General features: G+C 39.5%; 1 protein-coding gene across 1 annotated transcript in view; it reads right to left on the bottom strand.

Moving 5' to 3' along the window:
* LOC131790286 (talin-like) overlaps positions 1-26,745 on the bottom strand; it is a 34,395-nt gene that overhangs the window by 1,267 nt on the left and 6,383 nt on the right. Inside the window, exons 9-63 of the mRNA XM_059107473.2 lie at positions 26,625-26,694; positions 26,015-26,087; positions 25,849-25,905; positions 25,508-25,572; positions 25,159-25,222; positions 24,866-24,970; positions 24,433-24,522; positions 24,213-24,278; positions 23,453-23,554; positions 22,953-23,029; positions 22,624-22,715; positions 21,756-21,844; positions 21,316-21,456; positions 20,847-20,955; positions 20,538-20,589; positions 20,095-20,257; positions 19,728-19,826; positions 18,895-19,164; positions 18,008-18,238; positions 17,748-17,879; positions 17,515-17,643; positions 16,944-17,057; positions 16,446-16,559; positions 15,974-16,108; positions 15,394-15,522; positions 15,208-15,291; positions 14,562-14,789; positions 14,024-14,143; positions 12,971-13,168; positions 12,521-12,660; positions 12,112-12,205; positions 11,637-11,726; positions 11,227-11,349; positions 10,695-10,838; positions 10,219-10,380; positions 9,974-10,114; positions 9,469-9,650; positions 8,977-9,109; positions 8,438-8,539; positions 7,982-8,152; positions 7,386-7,532; positions 7,071-7,193; positions 6,553-6,672; positions 6,245-6,391; positions 5,911-6,080; positions 5,259-5,442; positions 4,714-4,839; positions 4,097-4,213; positions 3,660-3,845; positions 3,068-3,172; positions 2,550-2,655; positions 2,026-2,150; positions 987-1,112; positions 618-680; positions 26-208 (exon numbers count right to left, since the gene is read on the bottom strand). Coding sequence (XP_058963456.2) covers positions 26-208; positions 618-680; positions 987-1,112; positions 2,026-2,150; positions 2,550-2,655; positions 3,068-3,172; positions 3,660-3,845; positions 4,097-4,213; positions 4,714-4,839; positions 5,259-5,442; positions 5,911-6,080; positions 6,245-6,391; positions 6,553-6,672; positions 7,071-7,193; positions 7,386-7,532; positions 7,982-8,152; positions 8,438-8,539; positions 8,977-9,109; positions 9,469-9,650; positions 9,974-10,114; positions 10,219-10,380; positions 10,695-10,838; positions 11,227-11,349; positions 11,637-11,726; positions 12,112-12,205; positions 12,521-12,660; positions 12,971-13,168; positions 14,024-14,143; positions 14,562-14,789; positions 15,208-15,291; positions 15,394-15,522; positions 15,974-16,108; positions 16,446-16,559; positions 16,944-17,057; positions 17,515-17,643; positions 17,748-17,879; positions 18,008-18,238; positions 18,895-19,164; positions 19,728-19,826; positions 20,095-20,257; positions 20,538-20,589; positions 20,847-20,955; positions 21,316-21,456; positions 21,756-21,844; positions 22,624-22,715; positions 22,953-23,029; positions 23,453-23,554; positions 24,213-24,278; positions 24,433-24,522; positions 24,866-24,970; positions 25,159-25,222; positions 25,508-25,572; positions 25,849-25,905; positions 26,015-26,087; positions 26,625-26,694 — 6,908 coding nt within the window. The remainder of the gene's footprint in view (positions 1-25; positions 209-617; positions 681-986; positions 1,113-2,025; positions 2,151-2,549; positions 2,656-3,067; positions 3,173-3,659; positions 3,846-4,096; positions 4,214-4,713; positions 4,840-5,258; positions 5,443-5,910; positions 6,081-6,244; positions 6,392-6,552; positions 6,673-7,070; positions 7,194-7,385; positions 7,533-7,981; positions 8,153-8,437; positions 8,540-8,976; positions 9,110-9,468; positions 9,651-9,973; positions 10,115-10,218; positions 10,381-10,694; positions 10,839-11,226; positions 11,350-11,636; positions 11,727-12,111; positions 12,206-12,520; positions 12,661-12,970; positions 13,169-14,023; positions 14,144-14,561; positions 14,790-15,207; positions 15,292-15,393; positions 15,523-15,973; positions 16,109-16,445; positions 16,560-16,943; positions 17,058-17,514; positions 17,644-17,747; positions 17,880-18,007; positions 18,239-18,894; positions 19,165-19,727; positions 19,827-20,094; positions 20,258-20,537; positions 20,590-20,846; positions 20,956-21,315; positions 21,457-21,755; positions 21,845-22,623; positions 22,716-22,952; positions 23,030-23,452; positions 23,555-24,212; positions 24,279-24,432; positions 24,523-24,865; positions 24,971-25,158; positions 25,223-25,507; positions 25,573-25,848; positions 25,906-26,014; positions 26,088-26,624; positions 26,695-26,745) is intronic.

Genomic DNA, 26,745 nt, shown 5'->3' with positions numbered 1-26,745 from the left:
TGTCCTCAAAATACCCATCACTTACCTGAAGTCTCCTCTGTGTGTCACTATTGGAGTCAGCTTTCACTCTACATGCTAACAGCAGCTGGGCAGTGGAATTCGACACTTGTTTAGCTCCTGCTATTAGCCTTTCCTCGCTTGCGTTACCCTGGACGGCCGCGTTAGCTGCGTCACACAATGTTGTCGTTGCTGCTGCCACCATACGCGCCTGGAATTGACAATTTTGATATTTAGACTGGTCATGTCATGCAAAAACTAACGCGGCGCGAAAATGTCATTTTTCAATTGAAAACGCAAGTAACAAAGGGCTCTCTGTAATTTTAAATTACCAACGTAGTGTGCTTGGGAAGTTTGTTGGTACGAGAAAAGATTTAGCGAGAGAAGCATTAAGTCTGAGATTTTGCTGGAGGTGACTTAGGCGGTGGGGGGAAGACTTAACTCTGCAAAAAGAGAATAATTGTATTGTTCAAGAGCCGCTTCTCAATTATCATAACCTTGCGCATACGCATACCTGTATTAGTCGGTTTTAAATATTCAGTGGACTTTTATTTCTACAAACGCTGATTAGAAAAACAACATACAGAAAGAATTTATGAGATCTCCAGAGTTTGACTTACCGCTGACACAAGCCCTTGTGACCATTGTCCATCCTCATTAGGATCTGTGGACGCTGAACACACCTGAATAACGAGCAAAAAGAGGTCAGATGTTGGCAAATTGACGGGAAAAGCAGATTTGGAACTGAGTAGAAAGCGAACCTTGTTCGATTTGATTAAGGATCTCACAATTTCTCTCACTTCCAGAATACACATATGCATACGAGCAAGCGCACAACTCAATACGCCAGAAGGTTTGCTCCCGGAGTATGTTCCAGGGTTACTATGCAAGACCAATGCAAACATTGGAGTATAATGTGCAAACTTGTTCCATGTCACAATACAAACCAAGGATCAAACAACACTAAGCTATCTGTAAGAGAAACTTACCCTGCCACTCGCCACCAGTTCCCTTTGGGCCGCTGAAGCAGACTTCACCAGTGCCACAGTGGCAGCTGTTATTGCCTTTGCAGCTTCCAGAATTTGTTCTTCGAAGTTGAGCGACTCGTCAGCTTCCTAAAAATAGCAACACCACCATAACGTAACGCTTAACAAATGTCGATGTAAACTGAGTCCAACGTAGGAGAATTTCATCCAAAGTTCTTAAAACATTTTTTGTAAAGACTCTTCCAAACCATTTTGTTCCAGACAATTTTTTAATTAAAGAAGATGAGTTTCTAAAGAAACTGTGGTGCTGCGTCGGCGGGAGAGTATAACAGGTAATTTAGTGTTAACAACTGAGTTGAAAACGTAAATTAGCCACCTAGAGAGTTTAAAGGCTGTCGTTTCGAGCGTTAGCCCTTCGTCAGAGCGATTGGAGGAATTGTGGGTTGTGTGTGGGTTTATATCCAGAAAACGGAGCTACGTTATTGGTGGGAATATATTAACGAGAAAAGAAGAATAGGCTAGTTGAATGAAAAGCGCTCGTTGATACCGTGGGGATTAAGAGTTCCGATTTGAAAGATAAATTTTCGTTCAAGTGTTTTGCAGCTTTCCGAACTGCCTAGATGTGAGGAAAGGCCGCAAACTGCCATATGCTGTTTAGAATGATTAGAGAGATTAAAGTGTCTAGCGACTGGTTTGGATGCGTCCTTATCATCTCTTTCTACGTCGTGAAGGTGTTCTCGTGAAGATCCGTTCTCTTAACAGATCCGAGCCTATGTGTAAAACCACGTGATAAATGTAATTGTCAACAGTTTACCTCAAAAATCAAATTTCTCCAAACGCGCTCATAAAATATTTGGCCATGGTAGTTTAGTTAGCACATTACATGAGCTGCCTTACACAAAGATTTCACCAGGGGAAAAACTCAAAACTTAGTCAAATTTTCAAGACTTTCATCTTTTTAAGGTCTAAAACACTAGTTTTCTATTAGTAAAATCTTTAAAATATTCAAGACCCTGTAGGAAATATATTCATGTGACTTTACCTTAGGACGTGGTTTTGGTTTGAGTTCAGCAAGTTTCCTTGCTGCTGCTTCGATCGCAGCAGCGGCGCCAAGCAGCTCGTTCTCAGCAATGACATTAGGATCTTCAGGGTTCACCCAGTCAGAACCTGAGAGGAAAAAAACAGGGCCGTATTACATCGCATGATGTGAAATGAACTTCGCTTGATTTTAAAACTACATCCCCATGCGTACAGCAGACGAGAATTTCCTTGCCCAATTATTGTAGAAACAACCGAAGCTTTTCCCGTTTTGCACAGTTATGTCTGACCGTCACAGACATCCTTCCTCCAATAAATGATCTAAACGTGTAAAACTTTAAGTGAGAAATGTCACAGCTTGTCGTGTAGGCCTCTCATTTTTGGAGTTTAGAGGTGAGGATAACGTTGACAACAAGAAAATTCCCTGACTACTAGAAACGCTGTTGACACATAGAGGAGGGCGGTTCTTTCTGTGGAAAGCGATTTCCAGAAAACCCGAGCCGAATTTTGCGTAGCGAAAGGACTTACCTTTCAGTGCTTCGGCCGATTTGACAAGTTTGGCGACTTGATCAGCGACAATCTTAGACTGTGGCGTAAGTTTCACCTTCTTATCTTGGGACGGTTTCTGAACAATCTGTATGGTAAGCAATGCAATAATGCTTTTAGACAATGGCCGATACTACCAAATCTTTCTGATAGCACAATCGAGACAACAACGGATGGGATGCATAATCAAAATAAAAGATGGTATTTTCCCTCATTTCTGAGGCCTAGTCCAGCTTGGTAGTAATCAGAGAGGGCGTAACTTAAATGTAACCTCCAATGTAAGCCCACGGAAAACTATGCGAGTTCTTTCTTTACACATACAGACTTTTTCAAAATATCGCTTGTGGTGGATCAGAGTGTTTCGCAGAAAAGGAAACAACAAAGCCGCTTAAAAAGAACTAACACTGATTTAAGAGACACTCTCGTGGTCAGCACATTTTGTGTTTGTCCTGTAGACAAACGACCAAGCGTAAAACTCAACATTGTTCAGCAATTCTTACATTATGCACGAGATCAAGCAGCTCCCCAAATGAATTGCCACATTCCATTCCACTCCGAAGGGCCTGGGATCTGGCGTCGTTACTTTCTGCCTTGTTGGCGGCACCCTAGGAGAGGGAAAAAAAGCACTTGCCAATCAACTCATGGACGTTTACTCCGCATGTTTGAATTGTGAGGTTCCTTAGTATCTAAATTTCTAACAAAAAATGATCAAAAAGCTCATCTGTTCCTCCAAGCAGGCGCAGAACACAAGCAGGTAACCTATTTCTGATATTATCACTTCTCCCTCTTTCTTGTTCTGCTATTTCAGGTAATAACCGTCTAGTCTCCAACTCCTAAGTTGGGATTTTTTGAGCTGATTTCAAGTGTGGTCTTGGCACCAACAGAAAAAAAAATTTATTTTAACTCGAATCGATCTTTCTGCTAATAATCATTTTAATCATGCATATCCCTTCGCGTGTATTCACCTGATAGATTAAATCAATATTAAAACGTAACACAAAATGTGTGGAACATTAAGACTTAGAGAACTATGAAATTAATAAAACAGGGAAGGACTACAAGATGTTAGCAATTTTATGAAAATCTTCCCACCTTACAAATAATTAACATTTCTGTCACTGCTTTGCGGCCCATGTTAGCAGCTGTCATGATGTCATCTTGCTGACAAGAATTCCCAGCAGCCACCGCTTTGGCTGTTGCTAAGGTGACGTGTTTTGTACTCCTTATAAGGTCTTCGGGCGTAGCATCCCGAACAGGCATCGACGGATTTTGTACTACCTAGAAAGGAAAAAATAACGACGGGAAAAATATAATTTCTCTCAACCACCCTTTCCTGCATGATCACGACAAAAGGTCACATATTTGTTTGACAAAGTTTCCAAAGCTGAGAAAATACTTACGCTTTGGACTGATGAGAGATTTCCTGGTAACGAACCATGACCGTGGAAAGTAGATGTAGGATTAAAGTCTGAGTTGCGCGAATGAGGGATGGCTTGATGTTAACAGACATTTCAACTACATGTACTTACCAGCACGGCCTGCTTGACAGCATCTATGGTTGACTCCAAGGCTCTGGTGCCTCGTAATGCTTTATCCTCCACACTCTTTACCGTTTTCAGCAGCGAGGACACATTAGCTACCATAGTCTGATATGAAAACCAGATAAAGCCACTGATCAGAAACACAGTTAACAGTGTTTAAAGCCTTTGACGTTGGGCAACTAGACTTACTGAAGAAACTAGGACCAAACTCCAGAATATTTAAACGTGCAAATTGGCGCCAAACTGACTTGTCAAAAAGCTGTCAAATGCAGTATTCACAGCAAATATTGACCTATTTTCGCACATGCAGCGAAGATGGATTGATAGTTCAGTAAAATACCGCAACCAATGGTTTTAGGCAGAAATCGAGGCATGTCAAGGCTCCTACACAAATAAATAAAGGGGGTAAGTTTCTAAAGAAACTGTGGTGCTGCGTCGGTGGAAGAGTATAACAGGTAACTTAACAACTGGGTTGAAAACGTTAATTGGCCACCGTAAAGAGTTTAAAGGTAGACGTTTCGAACGTTAGCCTTTCGTCGCTCTGACTCTGACGGAACACTAAATGACCTGACATAGGCAGTTTAGTTTGCAGTGTTGTTACATACCTTTCCTGTTGTCTTGAGCACTTCAGTGGATGGGTCGCTGACAGGTTTCCCGGATGCATTCTTGGTAGCGTTGATCAGAGCTCCAAGCGCAGACGCCACGTCTTTAGCAGCATTAAGCAACATTTGCTGCACAAAAAGACAAAAAACAGCGCAATTTCAACATTATGTCACTCATTTTAGACCTTTAAAGGAACTAGTAATAGCATTTCTACGCCTTTAACCAGTTACACCCTAACATCAGTATGCACATTCTCCATACTGTTCTCCATACATTCTCTAGGATGCTGAAAAGGAGAATTTGTTTAACAATCAACAGTATCTGTAGTGAGTGAGAATTTCCTTTACGCGCATGACCTTAATGTTTCATTTAGGTTTGACATTAAGGAGAAACTAGATGCTGGCCAGTCTCCTTAGGGGTCAAGAGATTCATTGACAACAAGTAGAAAATAGACGAATCTTTAAAGATGCGAACGGAGATTTTGAAATCTGTTTTTAAACTAATAAAGAGAATCTATCATTGATCCGCACACATTAAGACATTTTACCTGTGCATCACTATCATCCGGTCCGAGCGCCAGAGCTCCGAGCTTCACATTATCTGCTAAATTGGAAACTGAGCCGACCGCAGCCTCGGCAGCTGAGGCTAGGACATCTTGGGAGGCCTGTGCCGCAGACACAAGATTCTTAGTGTCTTCCACTAAAGTCTTGGCTGTTCGAAGGATAGCTTCCCTACAGAAAGAAAACACCACAACTGGATGATTACGTTTTCAGCTCTAGCAAAGGAACGTAAAATCTCTAGCAATAACGAAGAAAACTGCCCTCATATAATGTGACTGAGATGTAGCATTGAAAAAAAACACTACGTGTAATATTCGGAAAAGTTGTCTTGGTTCAACGAAAGTTTGAAAAGTGAAAGTCAACTTTCTTTGACCAACAATGTTTGCGGAGAAAGAGAGACGGATGATCCCGAAAAAAAGAAAAAAAAAACTATCCCTAGTTATAATTTATTTTCAACTTAAAAGGGCAGCTATCATTCAAGCTAACTGCGGTCTTTAGTATTTAAGGACGCACAAACACATCTCAGGCGGTAATTCATCCTTCGTGTGACCTTAAGCCTGGCATGAACTCATCCCAATTTACATCCAAGGTCACTCTACCCAGCTCTTGGTAGCACGTTTGTTTACAATCATAACAAACCTGTGATCTCCAAAAGTGTCCCCTTCAGTCTCAGGGTGCAGTGTACCAGTCGAAGCAAACATCACAGTAGTATCCAGGTCACCCACTATTCCCTGAACAGCACTTGCCGCATTAATGCAGGCCTGGGTACCACGCGAGCCTTGCTGAAGGGCTGCTAAGAGATGAGAAACCTAAAACATAATAAAGGACGGAAATTTTACAAAAAGATGCTGGTACATCACAATACTACAAATAAAAGTCCTAGCCCATAGCCGTAAGATCACGATAATATCTCAACTTTCTCTGCTCTCTGATAAAAATACGATGCAAATGTTGTACATCAATCCAGTCATACCTTCTCTGCGACATGTCTGCAGTTGTCAGCGAGTTCTTTCTTTGAAAATGGATCCTTTGGTCTACTCTGGACAGCTCCACCGCTCTGAATCAAACTGATACAAGCCTCTCCTAGACCCTGGACACCAGTGCGAATGCGGTGCGCGATCTGAAAGGAAAAAATGAAGACACATCAAACTAACATAGGAGCAGATAACTTCAACCTTGGAATGCTGTATGCCAGTAGGTGCAGGTATTTGGTTTTTCCTTGGTTACAGCGTAACTTAAAATGTTGGTGAACTCGGTAAAAGAGCATCAGTTGTTTCCTACCTCAGGGTTCCCGACTGTTTTGACAGCTCCTTTGGCGTCTTTTGCGATGTCATTGTACATTTTACTAATGTCTTTACCAAGAGGACCAAGTTTGGTCGGATCTGTGGTCGATTTACCAACCTAAAACAAAACAAGTCCACCACATGTCAATTGGAAATTTCTACTGAACGAGGACAAATGGCCTGCCACAATTACTGTATGGAATTCTTAATTCAAAGAATACAACGGAATATTTTGAAACCGTTGTGAAGTAATTCAAATAAATTGCGCCGCAGACTTACAAATTAAGGTTAGTCAGTCATTTTGACGAGAATCGAAAGACCTTCTCTTATATTTGATGGTTTGGACGAAGTATTTTAAAATAATCACCCATACCAAAAAATTCATGAATTATAATCGTGTTGATGCGATTTCCTTACCAAGGCTTAATGAAACTCACTCCTGATTACCACCCTTCAAATAAACTTTGTGAGAATAAATTCACCAAGTGAAAAGTCAGTTGCCTCTCACTCACTCACCATATCATGAGCTTTCTTGGTCAGTTCCTTCATGCCGCGGGTCATCTTCTCTTGATAATTGACAAATGGTTCATCGATACCTTCAAATCCATCTGCTCGACCGTTAACCAAGGGTTGATCAATCTAACAAAATAATTATTCCAAAATGGTTTTCGGCTGTTAAATATAATAACAATTAAAATGTACTGTGCCAAGTGAATCTGCTCTGAAAGAACAAAGATTCTCGGCGCGAATACGGGCAGTTTTTTTTCCAACCCATCCTATAACTTCACATTTATAACATGTTCGTAAAGAGTTTACTGATGAGCATCTCACCTCAGCTAGTGCTTTTCCGATACTATCAATCAAACCGGACACAACACCGGTTTCACTGGCGGCTTCTTCAAGAGTTTGTCCCAGGTCCCGTACGGCTTCCTTCATTCCCTGAGCTGCTTCGTCAATATCTGGATGAGCATGAACAGCCTGTAAAATTTTACACAGTTTGTTTCAGCTTTCAATTCAAGTCAGTATTAACAAAAGAAACAAGCCTCTGCCAGGCTCTCCTTCTTGGAGACGAGCGAAAACGCGGGCGCGCAACAAATGCTGAGGGATCATGGGAGCGTTGCGCAGCCGTTTCCTTGACAAACACAACCGCTGTTTGTCGTTCGCCCGCTCTATCGCTCTGGCTCACAATCCTTCTCCTCACCAAGGAGTATAATTTGAATGGAACACGTGACTACATGCTGGAGTTGGGGAGGTGAACCAGTTATGAACCCAAGACACCGCTAGCATCCCCCTTAAAAGGTGGCTATGCTCCAAGCCCCTTCAAAATAATACAAAGCCTGAGACAGGTTCAGGTAGTGATGGACCACTTAGCCGTAAGATTCAATCTTCAAACGTACTTCCCACACACAATAGTACAAGCTTTTAACCTTTGGATTTCCTCCGCCTTCTTTAGTGGCGTACATGAGTTGTGCTGCCGACTCCGCCACAGTCTTGGCCTGATCTAACAAGTCAACCTTGCGTTGAACATCTGCGGTACGTGAAGCTGCGCCTACAGCCAGGTCGGCCAGCGGAGCAATAAAACTCGACATCTGAGCTACCTGTTGGGGAAAAAAATCGGGAACATAGACATAACTACCTGGTGGCTCTTTCTGGATTTCAAAATTCAGTCTAAAACAGAGAATACACAGATAATTAATCTTGTGTTATGATATGGTTATTTCACGCAAGCAAACCACAAACCACAACCTCCCCACCCCCCCCCCCCCCCCGGAAAAAGAAAAAGAAATCATATTAAAGCAAACATACATCTTTTTCTTCTCGTCATTTTGGTCACAGTCCAGTGGAAATTATAAACAAAAAACTACTACAAAACTGGTACGTACCCTGTGCCCAATCTTCTCTGGTTCGGACTTCGCTGCCGCTGCTAATGGATCGATAACATCAGTCATCTGACTCAAGTTTTGCATCATTTGTTCTTGGAAACCCTGATAAGAAATCGAGGAACTGTTTGGACTAAAGTTCATGGCATAAGGAACAAAATTAGTGGCAGGCTTCTGAGATCTTTCAGCGAGATGGCGGAGAGTGAGAGAAATCGATGCGGGAGGTAAATGTTGCAGTGAGAAAGAACAGGAAAGAGGGGAAGAGGGAGAGAATGGACGGGTTGAAGCCAAAGCCACCGTCGCCTCCATGTAAATACAATTTGTTGGCTAGCCTAGGAAAGGACAAAGAGGAGCGAGCGAACAACAGACCCGCAAACTATCGGTCGTATACCAGTTCTCAGCTGTGAGGAACTAAGCGCAAACCAGTCAATTTTTCTTTTGTAAATAGCACTGTTCCAGCCCACTGCCAGAATCACGAGTTGTTTCAATATTTCAAAGACTCACTGAGACGATAGGTCTTTTAAGTAGCTTTGCTATTTTACCTGTAAAGTGTTTTCAGGTCTCGGTTCCAGCTGCTGACTAATGGCAGCCAATGATGCTTGATCCAGTTGATTTATGGTGTAGTTAATTTGTTCTAACGCTTCATCGCATTCTCTCTGACCAGGGGCATTGTCTCTGCAACAAAAAAAAATATTCATGTGAATTAAAGAATAGCAGAAGTAATAATATCAAAGTCAAGTGTATGACAGCACTGTCCAGGTTGTTAGCCACTGACTACGGCGAAAACCCATTTCAAGAGAATGCTCACCTTGGTGAACGAAACCCCAAACCAAAGTTATCAAAACAGCCAATCAGATGAAAGGGAAACATCCAGAGGAGCCAATGAAGACTCAGCTTCAAACAAAAAGTTTGAGTCGCACAACAACGCGAGTAAAAAGATATAGCGAAATAGAGTGAAACCAAACAACCTTGACTCACTGTGGACACTCAGTTGCTAAATCGCTCTGTACGAAAACTTTTCGATACAAACTCACTTGATCGCAGTAATTAGTCTCCTCATAGCATCAGACACAGCTTTAGCTTGGTGGGCGAGTTGTTGCCAGCCTGTCTGATCTTTAGAGTTCACAGCAAGAGCTTTGGCAACATTAAAATAATTTGAACTTGAAGTGGCCATGGATTTGCCGGACATGATCAGCGGAACCTGAGCTGAACGGGCCTGAAAAAGGGATGCACTCGATCATAAATGACAGGAAAGTTCACAAGCTGCTTTGCATCTACCACAAACCGATTTTTCTGAGAGCGCGATTCCATTTCGAAAAAACACACCAAAGTAGGTGCAAAGGAAAACGTCAGTGTCAAACTGTATTGCATTAGTGGCTTCAAATGTTTTAGCTAAGAGCGAGACGGTAAGGCTATTCAAAGAGGAGAGCAGCCGGGAACCTTAAACTACTCTTACGATCTACCTCAGCCAGAATGTCAGTGTTACTGCTCTTACATTATAACTTGCGTAGTGAAAAATCACTTAACATTGGTTCTCACCTCCGCACTGATTTTAGCGGGTACTGCAGCAAATTCTGGGGACAGCGCGTACGCTGTTAGACTCTCTACGCTGTTTATCAGCGGTTTAGTCGAGGCTGCGCATGCTTCCCTGTTATTATCGGACATGTCACTCGCAAACACCTGAAACAAAAAACGACTGCGTTACATTCCCTTTCACAGTTTGTGACAGGAAATATATGTTCTTGTTCAATCTGAAGAGTTAGAGGCTAAATACACGCACAAACCTTAATATTCTTAACCAAGTTTGCTGTATTGTTGGCCACATCTTTGGCTGACTGCACAAACTGCCTCTTGGCTGCAGGGTTGTTGGTTTTCGCAGAGGCTGCTTTACACGCATTGCACAAGGCAGACGTGTGCTTGGCGACTGATGTAGCAGCTCCGAGGACCTGTAAACAGCAGAAAAAATAAGCTTTCTTCGCAAGGAGGTCAAACGGGAAAATTTTTCCGAGAATAGATGATCGGTTGGTTAACAAACCAGGCAGCCAATTCAATGTCTTGAACCCCTAATTGATTAATTCCATTGTGAAGCGAGATGTCCTGAATTGTCTTTTTTTTGCCGAAACAAAAGCAACTTCTCCTTCTAGTTTAAAATGTTAAGTACATAACAAAGAGGATACGAAGTGTCGCTGAATGATACAATGTGCTCTTAGGGATATTTACTAATCGCTGTAACTTTCCACTCTATGAAGCTTGCTATTACCTGCTGTTGACTGGCGTCTGGGTTGAGCAGACTCTGACATGCGTCTACAATCTCTTGTTTTGAGTTCATAAACTGCGCCTGGTCTATTAAACCTGGTCTTCCTGCCACACTTGATGGATCAGCAACTGCCACAAGGTATGCAGCCTGAAATTTGAGACGCACCAACAATTACAGAATATTATACTGTTTTGCTTAACAGGATCACTTACAACGTTCTAATTTCTTCACTGCTGGCATCTTTGAGTTCGGGTGCAGTTTGGCAATGGCCCTTACTCAGCATTCCTATGCAATTTCGTCGCGATTGTTTTCAAGCGTTCCCTACTGATACTGAGTTTTAAGTCTTTCGGAATAAAATTAATTCTAAGAAACCAGCTTTCACGCAATTAAAATCATTAAAGAATGAGAACGTGCAGGTGAGATTTCTCCAATTAATGCAGGTGATACACCAACATAACATTATTTCGTCTTTAGAAAAATAACGAAAAAATTTTACCGCTATTTGCATTGGTTCTGGAGTTTTTTTACAACCTACCTGTGCGGCAGACTCTGTCAACGCACATACAGCACCGGAGGCGTTTTTAACGCCATCATCAAACTCATTGAAATCACCAGACCTGACACTGTTGGAAATCCTTGGCATCGCTTCTGTTAGATCCTGCAGAAAAACGACAGTGCAGCAAATTGACAAATTGATACAGGTTGGTGGAACCTCATCGAACAGAGAACACAGCCATTATCTGGGCATTTGAAGTTCATTATCATTACACTAATAATCCGTGTCAACCTTCTCCAAAGTTAACCTTTGTAATTTCGCTTTGCTTTCTTTGAACTACTTCCTTGTTGATTGTTGACTTACTCCTAAAAATTATCACATTGAGGAAGTTCCTTCTGTTTAAAACAAATCTTTAAGATTAAAATCTTGAAAAGCTGAGCGAGTCTTACCTGGGATTTGCGAGTTACTTTATCGAGACAGTCAAAGAATGTGTCGTTGTTGACTGGTTCAACTGGATTATCCAGGATGTTACTAACTGCCTGTAAAACAAAATGAGCAATACCGAGCTAGTTACCAAATAAAAAAAACATTCGAACAAACAAATCAAAAGATACTGTGTATAATTACAGTCAGGGAAACATTTGGTAGTGTGGGAAAGTGTGAAAAAAACATCCTCTGGTTAATCAGAATAATCGCCACGACCATAACGCACTGTCGCAAATTTGAAATTCAATTGGACCCTAAACTATCAGGCATATCTCTCAAACAGTTCAGACGCCATGCTAAATAAGGATTGCAGAACATTTATTAGTAGTCGCTTTCCGTATTCTTCAGATAAAATGCTATTCGTCAACTTAATTAAGGCAAGCAGCCCGCGAGCCTCAAATAAACACCATTATTTAAACTTTTCTGAGCTAGTCGCACCTGGATATTTCTCAAGGCATTGTCGCATTCCTTTTGCCCAGGAGCGGCAGACATACAAGCATTGAGCAGCATGTTAATACTATCAGTAACAGCCCTGTTAACAAAAAAGAATCACCAGCTTTTAAACGGTCCAAACTAATAAGTTCGCGTTCCCTCAAGAGCACTTTTCTTAATAACCATCACGAAACCTCACAACGAATGGAAGAATGGTAATGCACCTACGGGTAATTCGGAATGGGCTTGTTACAATACAAAACTGTTGGACACGGAGGCCACATTCTCGCGGACAACAAGGTTGCGAAATGTAAAGAAAGAGTTAAAAATATAAACTGCATGTATCTTTTATGATTTGTAACATCGTTTTAAAAAACAAACTGACAACAGGGCTAATGGATTCCATGTTACTAACCTTGCAGCATTAGCGAGCGAGTTCTTAGCATTAGGTGCATTCGGATCGGAAACCAATGATTTGGCAGCCAAAAGGAGTTTACTGGACGCAGTTGATGTGTTCTTCAAGTTACGCACCAAGGAATCCTTGGCTGCTTCATCCTGAAAAAAATATGCATCAGGTTCTAACACAACCAATTTCAAATCAAAGTACTTCTAAGTACGGTGTACGGCCAAAATGTGTCCCAAAAATCCCATTTTGAAGAAATTCCGAGTAAACTTGTCTTCAGTACCAATTAAGTTTCATGTTGTTTGGGGTGGTCACTATCCAAATTCCGCATTTTCGTGAAAGGTTAAATTGTTTCCGCAAAATTTGCATGGATGTTGTTTCTTTCGCTTCCTCGGAAATTTTGCGCGGAAAATTAATCCACTTCTGCATTCTACACGCCGGCCGCCTTGTGGATCAAAATACCTTGGCCTGTCCAGCTAGCTTTAGTCCACTGTCCAGCAAGTCTTGGTAGGAAAGTGAAAACTTCTTAGTGGATACAGCCAGTTGGTTGGAGGTTCCACGCGAGGCTGACACCATGTCACTGGCTGCGGCATTCAGCGCTGCCCCTCTCATGCTGAGCTTCTCTTGAACAACTTGGTAACCTTCAGAGGTGGATGGGAACTAAACCATCAAACAAATAATAAAGTCAAAAAAGAACAGAACAAAAGTAATACAATACAATATAATTATATATTGCTGAAGTTTGTTGCTGTTGCTGTTTCTGTTAAATTCATTACGGTAAGCCAAGTAATAAAATTATTCGTCCATCTTTTCCACAAAATTGAATAAAATTCTTACGGTGCTACTTTGAGTAAGAAAACCATCATCATCAATTAAGGACAATGACTGTCTCCACCCCACCCACTCGCACTTGGTGACCAATTCCGGCCATTCGTGAAAAAATAGAAAAAAATAGCCGCATCTGCCTATATGGGCCTACTTGATCAAAGGGCGTATAACGCAATCTAACAGATCAATCGCTATCCTGCGGATCAGTGTCATCAAAAAGTACTTCGCTATCTACCAAATAGAGATTAATCCAGTGGAAAGCATCATCCGTTCTTCGAACAACCGAGGCAAGAACTTAAACTCCATTGATTCAACCCTTATTTTGTGGGAGTTTCTCAGTAGAAGAGAATGAGACGGAACTATCCATTATGACGCCAGCCATCACCGTGTTATAACTCCTACTTAAAGCAGAAGAAGGTTAAGAAGATAAAGACATAGGCAAGAGGAATTAAGGGGGGGAGCCGAGCCAAACACGGCTGTTAACTAAACGATGGCGAGCTTAAAACTTCACGAGAGAGCTACACTGTTCGCTATTCCAATTCTCTGGATAGTGTTTCTGATAGTCACTCATTAGAAATGCCCAAATACAGTGCATTTATTTAAAAAAAATAATTACATATAAAATAAAAAATTGACAAGGTTTTTACGGTAAAATGGATTGAATACTAAAGATAAGATTTATCTTACATCTCCTATGGCTAAGCTCTGACTGGAGTTAACCACGGCTTTTATTGCTTCATCAACATCTCGTTGACCCGGTAGGTAGTTCACACAGTTGTTTAGTGCGCTCGATACATCTTTAGCAGCCTACAGAAATAAGTACATTGTCTTAACAACTAAAACTGTGGTCGTGCATGAGTAAGCTTGAAGTCCATTAAAATTGTGCTTGAAAGCAAAAACAGAAAACTTGCAAACCTATCCTCGACGCAAGGGTTTCCTCCATGTTCCAAGTCATCACATGGGCTATAATGCAGCTTAATAGCTGTGACAAATATATTGGTGTGCGCTCTTCCCAGTGATCGCGACAACAATAATTTATTTAAAAAAAAACATTAAAAAAGGCTAGGGACATAAAAATTGGACCAGCCTAACAGCAGTTGCGTTTGAACATACATTCACAGTGAAGCTTATGGACACTGGAAAATGTTCGATGATTGCCTTAACCTCAAGTCGTGACCTACACAAAACCTAGGAACCTATGTTCGTACATTGCTGCGACTCTTACCTGTGCCAGCCTTGGCTGGTTATTAGGATCTCCTGGGTTGTTCACGGCACTTTTTGCTTCTTGGATTAATTTTGCCGACTCAGCAACAACAGCCTGCGTTGCTTTGATCAAGTTCATCTGCAGGGCTCTTTCGTCAGCTGTTGCTGCCACTCCCCTAGCTGCTGCAGTCAGCACACGCAGGGCGCTAGCTGTGTCCCTCGCTGCGATACCAGTGTAACTTTCATTGCCCTGACAATGAATGTTGAAAAAGCTAAGTCACCGTCTCCTCGTCTTGCATATTTCAACGTCACTATTTCAACTTACCACTTGCATCCCACGTTCATCCTCAAAAATTGTTCCTTCTCATTTATGAAACAACAGAGAGACTGAACCAGCTACGATTGGTAACAAGTCCATCTTTTATGACACGAGCAAATTTACAGCAATTTCATAAAATTAAAACAATTAACTGGGATAATAACCCAGGAAAAAAAAAAAAGAAAGAACGAAAGACGTATAAACGATCTTCAACCACACAATCGAACAACATGCACAAACAAGTGACTACAGAGCGATTTATCAACTTTGTTGGGAAAGTTTAGGGCTACACATGCATGGTCATATCTTCATTAGTTTAATTTAGTTCTTTCTTCATGTCAAAAATTACCTGAGAGGCAGCGGTTAGAAGTTGTGCCATTGATGAGCCAACAGACTTTGATGTTGCACCAAGTTCAAGACCACAAGACTCTGCCTAAAAGTAAAAAATAAAACACAACGTTTGTTGAGTTTCTGACGGCTCAGATTTCAACCGCAAGTCTGTTCTGATCACAACACGTCTCCCGAGACAACGTACAGTATCTCCTGGCAGTGGGAGCAATTTTCCTTCCTCAGCGCTCTTCTCATATGCCTCCAAATCACGTCCAAGAGAACTAACTGCATCCAAAGCACTGTCAATCTCCAGTGTTCCACAGGCTTCAGCAGCCTACAACATGTAGTAAACGGGCATTAGAAAAAACCGTGATAAAAACAAGCGAGACTTGAACGGAAAGGATGCGTAATACAACGAACAAACAAGTAAAGAGAACGACAGCACGACTGACGGAGAAAATAGGGAAGGAGGAAAAGCCACAAAGACACCAACTGCGTCCTAGACTGAATTGTATTGGCCATTTGCAAGCTTTGTTCTTTTATAAAATTTGAAAGTGTGAATGCTTTCTTTAGGTTTTCTTTCTTTTTTGGCAATTTTTGTTTCATAGCGCGATATTACATATATCTCAAAATTGCATCAAACAAAAAAGAGGGAGGAAAATAGTTTAAATTAAGTTTACTTTTAGTTTAAAAGTAGTTTAAATTAAGTAAACAGGAGAGTTATGGGTGGAAAGAGAAATCTCTTTGAAATGATTTTGAAATCTCTCTGAAATTATATCGCATACCTTATCCGCAGCATCTCTCAAGTCTCCAAGTGAAGATGCAGTTGACTTGGCAAAGTTTGCGAGCTGTGTGGCTGTGATCGGATCTCCGATGGTCGGTAGAGCAGCTTTAGAGTTTGCCACAAGTTTGGATGTGGGCTGTAAAATATAAAGACATAGTTTAGGGTCTCAAGTGTTGGGAGATCCACTCTCATACTGGACTGACAAGGAAAATTTGATTAACAGTCAAGAGCTTCTATAGTTGGTGATCATTTCCTTAATTCTCATGACCTTGATGTTTAATTCAGACGTAATACTGTGAGGAGAAATTCTATGCTGATCGCCCTTAGGGTTAACGAGTTAATGAACTCACGCACACTTGAAGACAGAGACAACCTAATTTTATCTTTCATAAGTTTCAGCGAACGGTTGTACGTTCCTTTTTTTTTTTTTTTTTAAAGTTGATTTTTCTAGGTCAATGTTTGCTTTTACTTACCTGCATGAACTCCTTTGAGGCGTTTATTAACGCAAGTTGGGGGGCGGCAAGATCAGGATTTCTTGATGTGTCTCTTAGAGCTTCTACCAGTTGGTTAATGTGTTCCTCTACTGGCTGAAAAAGGAAATCATCGAGTAAAAATTACTTTATAATAATTTTTAATGAAATGAGCTTCATTTGACCTGCAGGTAAAATAGAATAAAGATATGATCCTCGCAGGTGAGTAGCAATTCAAAAAATAGTAGAAAAGAAGCTGGGAAAAATTCAGGCTTCGACGGGAAACGAACTTGTGCCTCCCAGATATTAGTAACGCCTAACTGAGGTAACTCAAGTAACTCAACTATTAGAAAACCGTCCATTTTGGCTTTTTTGTTTGCTTAACAGAGGTAAATGCGGCAAATAAAGGTAGGACAATTAGGAAGGGTTTGCTCAGTGCAGGTTGTCTGCTGAATAAAGGGTTCACTTCAGCAGGTTTACTTTATTTCAGTTCTGACTTACCTTGCATTGGTCATTCAGTTGCTGTTGTGACGCTTGATTTCGATTCGAAGGACCTGCGCTGCGGGCTGCAGCGATCAGCTGAGTAGCTTGGCCAGCTGCTTCCTTAGCTGCTGTCTGATAAAGAAAAACAAGAGGCGAACTTTTAATCCATCGAAATACAAGTAGCACCATGCAATGTGTCCAGAGACCACCAAACGTTGAATCAAGACAGACTTATTGGAGTGGTTGAAGTTTTTTTTTTCTCAAATGTGAAAAATGAACAACTACATATTTTTTAAAGAGAAACAGCAGTAAAATCCTCGAAATCGCAGCGAAATCGCAGCGAAATCGAATTTGATTTTCAGTAACTAGAAGAGGCCAATTGCTACTACAATACAATATAATAGTTAATCACATTCCCCTGGTGGGATTTTTAGTGGCAGTGCGAGACAACTAAACTAATTAAGTTGAAAGAAGTGGTTTACGACTCAATTCAAAGCTAAGAGTTCACTTAAGCCTCTGAATAGCATGTGATTTGATTTTTTCCTCTAATCTTTTTTCTTTTTTTTTTTAATTAAGACATGGTACTCACCTCAAGTCTCTTGACCAGCTTTTTCTTCAAAGCATCGCTGGCCGCAGCATTCGTTGCTGATCTCAAATCTTCTGCAGCCTGTTTTAGTTTCTGCTGTTGATCCGCTGCATTTGGGTTTCTTGCTGCTCCCTGTTTAAACCACACAAATGAAAGTTCATTCATCTCACCCAGAACTTATCTATGGTAAATAACCACATGAAAGAGCACGTTTTAGTGTCTAGATGCCAGCGCACCTTAGCTGCTTCCACGAGCTTTGCCGTAGCATCGGCCAACACTTTGGCAGCCGCTAAAAGTCGCTTCTGAGCATCTGAGTCATCTTGAGTTTCAGCTTCCGCTTTAATTCCAGTCACCAACGAAGAAGATGCCTGAGTGAGAAACAAGAGGATAAAAAGTTAATAGCTGGTTTACTACGCGACTTAACTATAATATATTTCATAGTCAAGACACTTTGTAAATACAAATAGGGTAAAAAAAATACGATGTAAATTCCTACCTGCGCTAAAATCTTTGCCTGTTTGACCATCTCCCCAGCATTACCCATGCTGTTAAACAGCCTGTCAGTGGCTCCAAGAATATCATCACAAGCAGCGTCATACTGCCCGGCCTGCTGGGCTTCCCAGCTTCCATCTCGCACCTTCTGCAGCAGACTATTCATGGCATCTCGAACAGCCTGGGCAGCCGCCAGGAGCTCCTTCAGCAGATCAGAATCTTCAGGGGCCGCTTCCTGAGACCAGAAAACATTGAGAAATTTCTTATAATTTGAAAGCGTGACCGCTCCCATAAATAAAACTTGGCAACAAATCAATTACGTTATAAATACTTAATTCAATGTCTAAGAATTACAATACCATAACAAAGAGCCAAAATATGCACCTATGAGAAGAAGTAATGCTACACTTACATGTAACTGCAAAATATTTACTGCCAGTCCTACCCGCGGGAAACATCTGGTTTCACATTTACCACAGTTTCATACACTTAACCTACTGACCTCCTCTTCCCCCCCCCCCCCCCCCCCCCAAAAAAAAAAAATTACTAATACAACTCTCTAAGATAGCAACCCACCAGGGTAATACTCGTCCCCAATCCTTGATATGAGAAGACGGTTTAAAACAAAGGTTACAGGATCACTCTCACAGTTTAAACAAAATTTAGCAATTCGCATGAAGAGGTTTTTCATGCCCCACTTTCAAGTTTGATTGGAATTTGGTTTGTTGGACTTTGTAAGCAGGAAAACGATAACCAACAGAAAACCGGATACCCTGCAGGGTATTCTCAGAGTTACAGTACACAAGACCCACCAAACCAACTCAACCCATGAGCAAAGCTAATTCTGGTAATCAACCTCATGACTGCATCTTCCAAGAAGTTTTATCTCACCTTACAAGCTCCCTCAGTATCATCAACAGCAGTAGCAACAAGTTTTGCAGCTTCCACAACTTGTTCTTGACACATGTGACTACTGATAGATGGAACGACCACCTTAACACAGGCCACCAACTGGGCTGTTGTTCTGGCTGTCTCCTTGGCAGCAGTGATTACTTTGCCTTGAGCCCCTGTATCATTGGATTGACTTGCAACATTCTTAGCTTTAAGCACCAGAGCTGCTGTTGCATTAGCTACAGCTTGGGCCAAAGCAAGCAACATCTCCTTTGTTAGAAAATAATAATATTATTAATAATAATAATAATAACAATATTAATGACATAATTTTTGGGTAGCAGTAGTTTAAAGGGGAGATGAGACCTGTCCTACAAGGCCAAGGGATCATATATAGCTGCAGATGGTAGCTGTGTTTATTTACTTATAACACTATTACAACATACATTTCCCATACAATAAACAACAATAAACATTTTCTCCTCTGAATCTTGTTGCTGACATAACCTTTTTTAATTTTCAAATCACCCTTAGGGATCACATCATGTCTGAGGGGTTCTGATTAGTACAACCAGACTTTTTCTTGACACACAAAATATGTTATAGATAAATAATTAAATATTACATAAAAATAATAAGAAAAAGAGGGAGACACATTTGATCAAACATTCAATTTTGTCAGACTACTGATGATTAAAAGTCAAAGTCTTTGCACCAAAAAAATTCTGGAATCTCATATGGTGTCTTAATTCTGTGTTCATTCCACATGTACAGCCAGCTTGTGCATTTTTCTGTGTTGTATCATTATTTATGTATGTGTAAGATGTCCTTACTTGAGTTTGTTGATCTACATCAGGTTCACCCATGTACTGCAGAAGAGTTGCTCCTGATGAGCCCACATTACCAGCTGCTGACAACAGCTTGCCTCTGGACTGAAGAAGAAAATCCCCATTAGTGGTAAGATCTCACTAACATAAAATATATATATTTTAAAAAACAATGTCTTCCATGCTTAAAAAGAAAGGCATGTCCAACAACACTTCAATGTTAAAAGAAAGAAAGTCAAATTCTTTAAAATCAAATAAATAAAAGGAGCAAGTTTCTCAAGAAACTGTGATGCTGGTGGGTGAGTATAACAATACATTAATAAGGTTTTCTCAACTCAGTTGACATTTACCAATTATCTACTTTGAAACCAACCTCACTATCGGCTCCACCCCCTTCCTGAGCAGCTTTCAAGAGAGCAGAAAAAGCACCTGCCAAGCTGCGTGTGGCATCCAAGAGGTTTTTACCATCATCATCATCATCAAGTAGTCCTGCAATCATTTTGATTCCTTTGGATAAGTCTTGAAGGTTTGAAGATCTGAAAAATGAAGCCATACACTTAATTCAGTGTCAAACTTGAAGCACTGTATGAATGACAAAAGGAAATAAACATTCTCTTAGTAAGATTAGGAGAAAAAGTATTCCACAATGTGATGATCAACCATTGCAGAGATCTTGTCCATTCACAAAAGGCAGATTGTTGTAAAGAATATGCAGTGCAAGGTTGCACATTATGGAAAAATGTCCATCACCTACAAAGATACAGTAAAACAACACATACAGTTGTACCTTAAGTATCTCAAACACATTCTACTTACATAGTGTTGACAGCAGCACCAGCAGCAGTGTAGTTTGTTTCCTCTGGCTCACCTTAAAACATGAATAAAATTGAACTTTAAGCATACATTATACAGCTGTATCTATACTTGTATACCAGTTTACAATAGTTTCCCCTTTCCCTTTTCCCATCATACTGAGCCAAAATCTAAAAACTGCTAATTTCTTGATTTTGGCCAGCTGCATCTCACAGCGTATTTAAAATGACTGAAAATCCAGGAAAATGACTAGAAATTCAGGAGAACAAAGAGTAACTGAAATGTTCAAGAGCCTTATTAAGCATAAAATACCTGATGTGAGAGTGACAATGGAGGCACATGATGCTGACAGAGCAGCAAGGCGAGATGCAACATTTTGTCTGGAATGGTCCAAAGTGTTCTGCTTCCACTTCAGAGATGCCTAGTAACATCAAAAAATAATGATAGAACTTCACCCCAATAATCATTTACTTCCAGAAGGATTTAAAAGAAAATAACTATCATGATAATCTTTATGGTCTGTGAAGGAAAACTCGAGGGAAAATATATAATTCAAAGTACATTAAAAAACTACATGAAACAACAAGAAACAGTGTTTTTGAAATATGCATTCACTAATGATAATTATTTCCAAATTCATCAGAGAAGGGAGGCTGTTCCTCATAACTACAATAATGTGCATGTTAGTGCAGTTAATTGTGGAAATATTAGTCATGCAGATGTCCTACAGTAGTGGTGAAACCAATGTACAGTTACACTCTTCATGAATGGTTTATCTTACTGGATCTGAACCAAGGGCAGGAATTTCTGCAGGAGATCCCAGGTCTTGTTCAGCAGAGACAATTGTGTCCAGACCATAGCTTAGGCTGCTCATGTATGCCTTTTGTGCTGGAGTGAGGCTGTGCAGCTTGGCTTGGGATCCCTGTAACAGGTAACAACAGCAGAAAGTTTGATCACCAACTGACACTGATAGCATGATAATAACACAGGGTTTAACACCACAAAATTTGAGCAATAATAATCAAGCCATCCTACACCAATTGACACTGATAGCATGATAATAATGACCATTAAGTACCACTCTAAGGAATGAAAATTTCATACAAAACAATGATACAAAACCCTGATAATAAAACAAATACATAGTAAATTATTACATTTGATTAATTTGCACACAAATCCTTTTTTTTATGAGTAAAAGGTTTGGGCACATTTTCCTACCATGGGTGGTCTGTGGGCAGAGTGTGCTGATCCTGTGACTGTCCCATACTGGGCTGGCTCCATCTTACCCACACTGTACCTGGATGCACCTACAAAGCGAGTTCATTGTAACTCAGATTTACTGGTTTATAAAGATGTATTTTATGGCAAACCAACATTGTGGACTTGTAAATAATAACAAATAAAGAAGTATCAACAATTTTTTTAGTCTAAGATCTTTAAATTTACATTTAGCTTATTATTAATCTGCAAGTACTATTGCAATGGTTAGCATGGTGATTGCACATCAGTTTTATTTTGTGGATTAGAAATTTTGTGTGCTCTGCAGGAGCAACCTTTTGAGGTTTAAGTTAACTAAAATATTTGGGAGCTTACTTATGCAATATTCTGCTGGTCAATAAATAACAAAACATTACAAGGAAAGGAGACTATAATATTTTAAGGCAAGCACAAGGTGAGCACAAGGCATGAGTCAAGCATGAGGGGAGGAGCAGGCTACCAACTACCCTAGGGATATTCTAGGTGATCATATGTAAGTATTCCAGAGTTTTTTTTAACCCTTTAACTCCCATGAGTGACTAAAAAAGAATTTCTCCTTACAATGTAAATACAATATCGACCAGATAAGTGAAGAGAATAAAGAAAAATATCAATTTGGGGTCAATTAGTTGATCCAATACTAAATTCTCAGGACTAACATTATAAGAATTGTATGGTTGACAGTAAGGAGAATTACAAATATGATCTGGGAGTTAAAGGGTTAATGAACTAAAGTACATTCACTTTTGTGGCATTTTCTGCATATTCTAAACTCAAGAGATATTGCATAATCCTATGAAAAAGAGTGAGATACAGAGCTGTACAGTACCTGGACCTCCTGCTCTCATCACTGCTGGCAGAGCTACTGATCCAGTAGCAGCATGACCAACTTTATTAGTTTGTCGTTCTAAGTATGTGCCTCTGAATTTGACAAAGAAAGAAAATTAAGTTAATACAGTTAACTACAGATTGAAATATATGTTTGCAATCATGAAAGAAAGAAATTTCAGAGTATTTTTATGACAATTTGAACCCCCAGCCAATTCAAGAGCATATTATTTCTATAATTGTACTTTTCTAATGGTCTTACCAAAGTAACATCATGTCATATAAAGTGGTCAGATATTTATATAAATTTAACACAATTTTATTGCTTACTTTGAGGGAGTAACAGAATCCTCTACCATTGTTGATTCCTCATCAAAATCTGGATCATAACCATCTTGACCTTTTCTCTACAGGCATCAATTGGAAAAAATAAGCAATAGACAGTGACATGACCTTTAAGTAACTGAAAACCACATTTAAATACCCTATGTTTTAAAAACCCTTTGCTTCCATGTTTGAGATATCAAGTTAATTCTCCACATTGCCTGCCATGAACATTGTTTTACAAATCTAGCTCTGATAACTTGGTGTTAAGCCAAACAAATCCCATAAGTTTATATTTTTCCTTCTTTCATCACCTTAATTCCTGTTTGGTCTAAATACATAACTTCTATAAATAATAAAAGAAAATTCAATCATGTTATCAAAGCAATAAAAGTGGCATTACTAAATTTGTGTAATTGGTTTTAATTTTTTGATTTGTTCTGATTGTTGTTTTCTTTTCATAAATCCTAGGCAGAGCTGGTATAAAAAAAATTTAAAACAGTTACCTTCTTTAAAATAATATCAATGTAGCCAGCAATAAGTTGGGATATTTTCTCTCCTTCATTGGTTTGCACAGAGTAATAAGACTCTAAATAATCCCCAAAATCCTGTTAAAAGAAATTTTTAAACATTTATCATCCTTTAAGTAGGAAAGAAAGTAGTATAAAATTTAAAAAGATGATCTATTTATCAACACTAACATTAGTTTTATTTATTAAAAGTATGTGCATATGTATGCGGAAACCACTTCCAGCTGTGAAAACAAAATCTTGTCCAGTGTTCTAAAGTATAACAATGTAGCTAAATTATGTTCATAAAACCTTTTGAGGCCTTAAATACAATATTCCACCACAATGTTCTGCAGAGAATAAGAACCTTCTGTTTTAGGATACTGAAACTGGGGGATCAGCATAAACAGGTTGAAGGTCAAGTGTCTTAGTCTCAAGGGAAGAGAATTCAAAACAATAAAAATTCAGACTTCTTGTGGGCAGTCTACAGGTGTAATGGTGAAAGCACCTATTTTTCTTTTTTTTTTTCTCAAAGACAGCCCACACATGGGTTGACTTCATTGTGGGTTATCATCTCTAGGATTTTTCTGTGACTAACTCAGTGTTCCCCTCCTAAAAACAATTGACAATTGACACAAAAAGCACCAAATTTTCAGCCTGCCCTAAAACAGCATATATCTCAATGCTTGCTCCAATTCACACGACATTATCTATTTCTTCTCAAGTTCATATTGGAACAAAATGCAAGGAAACATACCAGAGTAAAACTGTTGGGTGAGGCTGCCCATCTCCTTACTGTAGTAAGAGGCCAGGTTTTCATTACCTGTCAGAAATAAAATTTCAGTATTATTGTAATATGCAACAATCTGCAGTTAACTTACACATCTATGTATACACATGAGCATGGATTCATCAGAAAAGAGAGAAACAGTGAAGTTTTCTCCCATTAATGATGAAAACATTGACACAACCCTTACCTCCTTAGTTTTCTCATCAACTCTAAGAATGCTCTCTTTTGTGACTCCCAAAAGCCGAGGGACAAGTTTATTCTTCCCTTTCATTTTCTCCTGCAAAATAAGGTTTTATTTAGTGAAACACTCTATTAGAAACTCTCTACAAAGAACCAACTTGCAGCTTAACCTTAACCCTACAAGTGACAAGCATCTCATTTCTCCCAACAACTTCACCCCTTAATCAAACATTAAGGTCATAAGAATAAAGGAGATGATCACCAACTAAAGAAGCTCTTGATTGTTGAACAAATTCTCCTTGCCAGAACCCTAGGAAATGTCTAGGGAGTAGCATGGAGAATATTCATACTAATGTTAAGGAGTAAAGGGTTATAGGATATTTGGGTTAAATTGTTAATACCAAACTAGCCTTCAAACCAAGTTAACATTTTTTACTTGCCTTGACAAGAAAGAAGGTTACTCCATAAGTCTTTAATCCTCTACATAACTGCACATACTTGTACTTGGCCTGTAACTCATCGTGACTAGTTACTTTCTTGTGTTCCTAGTGGTTTCAGTGATAGCAAAATAAAGATACTTCTCAAAACAATGAGCAACTTAAAAAAGGTTTTTTGACCGCGTACTGTATCTTAGTAATTAAACATCCATATTGAATACTGATACTTAACTGGTCAACAGAACATTTGTGATATTTTTGAAGAGTTGCTTAATAAGATGACCACAGATACTCACCTCTTTTATCTTCTTCTCTATATTCTTTGATTTCACATACTCTTTTGGAAGAAATTCTTTAAGACTATTGAGAGACAAATCCTCTGCATTGGTTAACCCTTAAAACCCAAGGACTACCCAGCAACTAATCATTAAGACCATGAGAATGAAGAAATGATTACCAACCAAAGAAGCTTCAATTGTTAAATGAATTCTCCTTGTCAGTACCAAAAGAAATTTATAGGGTATGGAGAATATACTTCGAAACATGTAGTAATGTTAGGGTGTAAAAGGTAAAGAGTTTTTTCATGATCAGCATGGATTCTCACTTTTGTCTTGTAACCACATGAGTGTCAATAGTGTCTCTTACTCTATAAATTTGTATTTTCCTTCTTCAAAGTCTCCAAATTGGACTTGAATCTGAATAGCTCCTAACTAGAGAGAAAAAAATTACAGACAATAATCAAAACTTCCCTTTATTGAGGGGGAGGGGGTGTGGAAGGTTGAAGACTATAAAAAAAATGAAAAGTTTAAGTCATGCATGTTGTAAATAGTAAGTAATCAGTAACATCAGTATTTTCTTCATGAAAAGTTTGGCTCCCATCCTGGATTTCAAAGCAGGGGAGGGTTAGGGAGAAAGGGGGAAATTTCTAATAAACATTGGCAGACCTTCAATGTACGAAGTTCTAAAAAGGGAGGATTATTTTTTACCTGCGCTGCCTCCTCCTGTGTGCAGGGATGGGTTCCGTCTAAGATACCATCTCGACACTAAGATGAGAACAAAAAGAAAGCTTCAAATGAGTATTATTTCCTTCTCTTAAAAGTTGAAGGTGATAAGTGGTTTCATCAGTTTCTGATTTGTGCATTTGTTTCCTACCTGGACATACAATAAGCCAAGCTGGACAGGATCTTTAATGTCAACATTCTGATCTGAGTAGAAGTACTTCCGCCTGTAAGTGTATGAAGAATCCAAACTTGAGTACTATGAACTTAACCATTGAACTTCTACCCAAAATAGCAAAAGCTCAGTTCACAAAAAGTACAGCCAGAACAGAACAAAAGCTGAATTCACATAAAAGAATTGTTGTGCTTGGTGCAGACTTTATTAGGAGTCTCTACAAGAAGTAAACATTTCACTGGCTCACTGGTCACTTTATCACCATTTGATAAAATGCTGAAATACTGTATCCTGTAAATTACAACCTACGCAAGTCAACAATTGGCTTCTTGGTTGCTTAGGTTGGGATTGAAAGCCATTCCCTTCCTCCAATATTTCTTGCAGAAATTAAATATTCAGAAAGTTTCAACAGGTTTAGGAAGTACATCATAGCAAATAGTGAATTTCAAACTAATACACAAGTTTTGACTCACAGTCTTCTTATGAATACTTCTAAAGGAAACCTGACTTAAGAGTTAAATTCAAAATTCCACAAGTAAAATTGAATACAGTTATATGTACATGAAACTCAACAAATATGTGTAGAAACCTTAACAGGACTGTGTGTGAATCATCTACTCCTTGTTCTCTGAGAGTTTTATCATGATCAAGCCAGTGTACTGAAAAAAAAACCACAATTTTTATAATAAATACTGTACCACACTAACCAA

Source organism: Pocillopora verrucosa, chromosome 1 (genome assembly GCF_036669915.1).
Source record: "Pocillopora verrucosa isolate sample1 chromosome 1, ASM3666991v2, whole genome shotgun sequence".
NCBI lineage: Eukaryota > Metazoa > Cnidaria > Anthozoa > Scleractinia > Pocilloporidae > Pocillopora > Pocillopora verrucosa.
The sequence above is the reverse complement of the archived record's forward strand: the minus strand, read 5'-3'. Positions and strand labels throughout refer to the sequence as shown.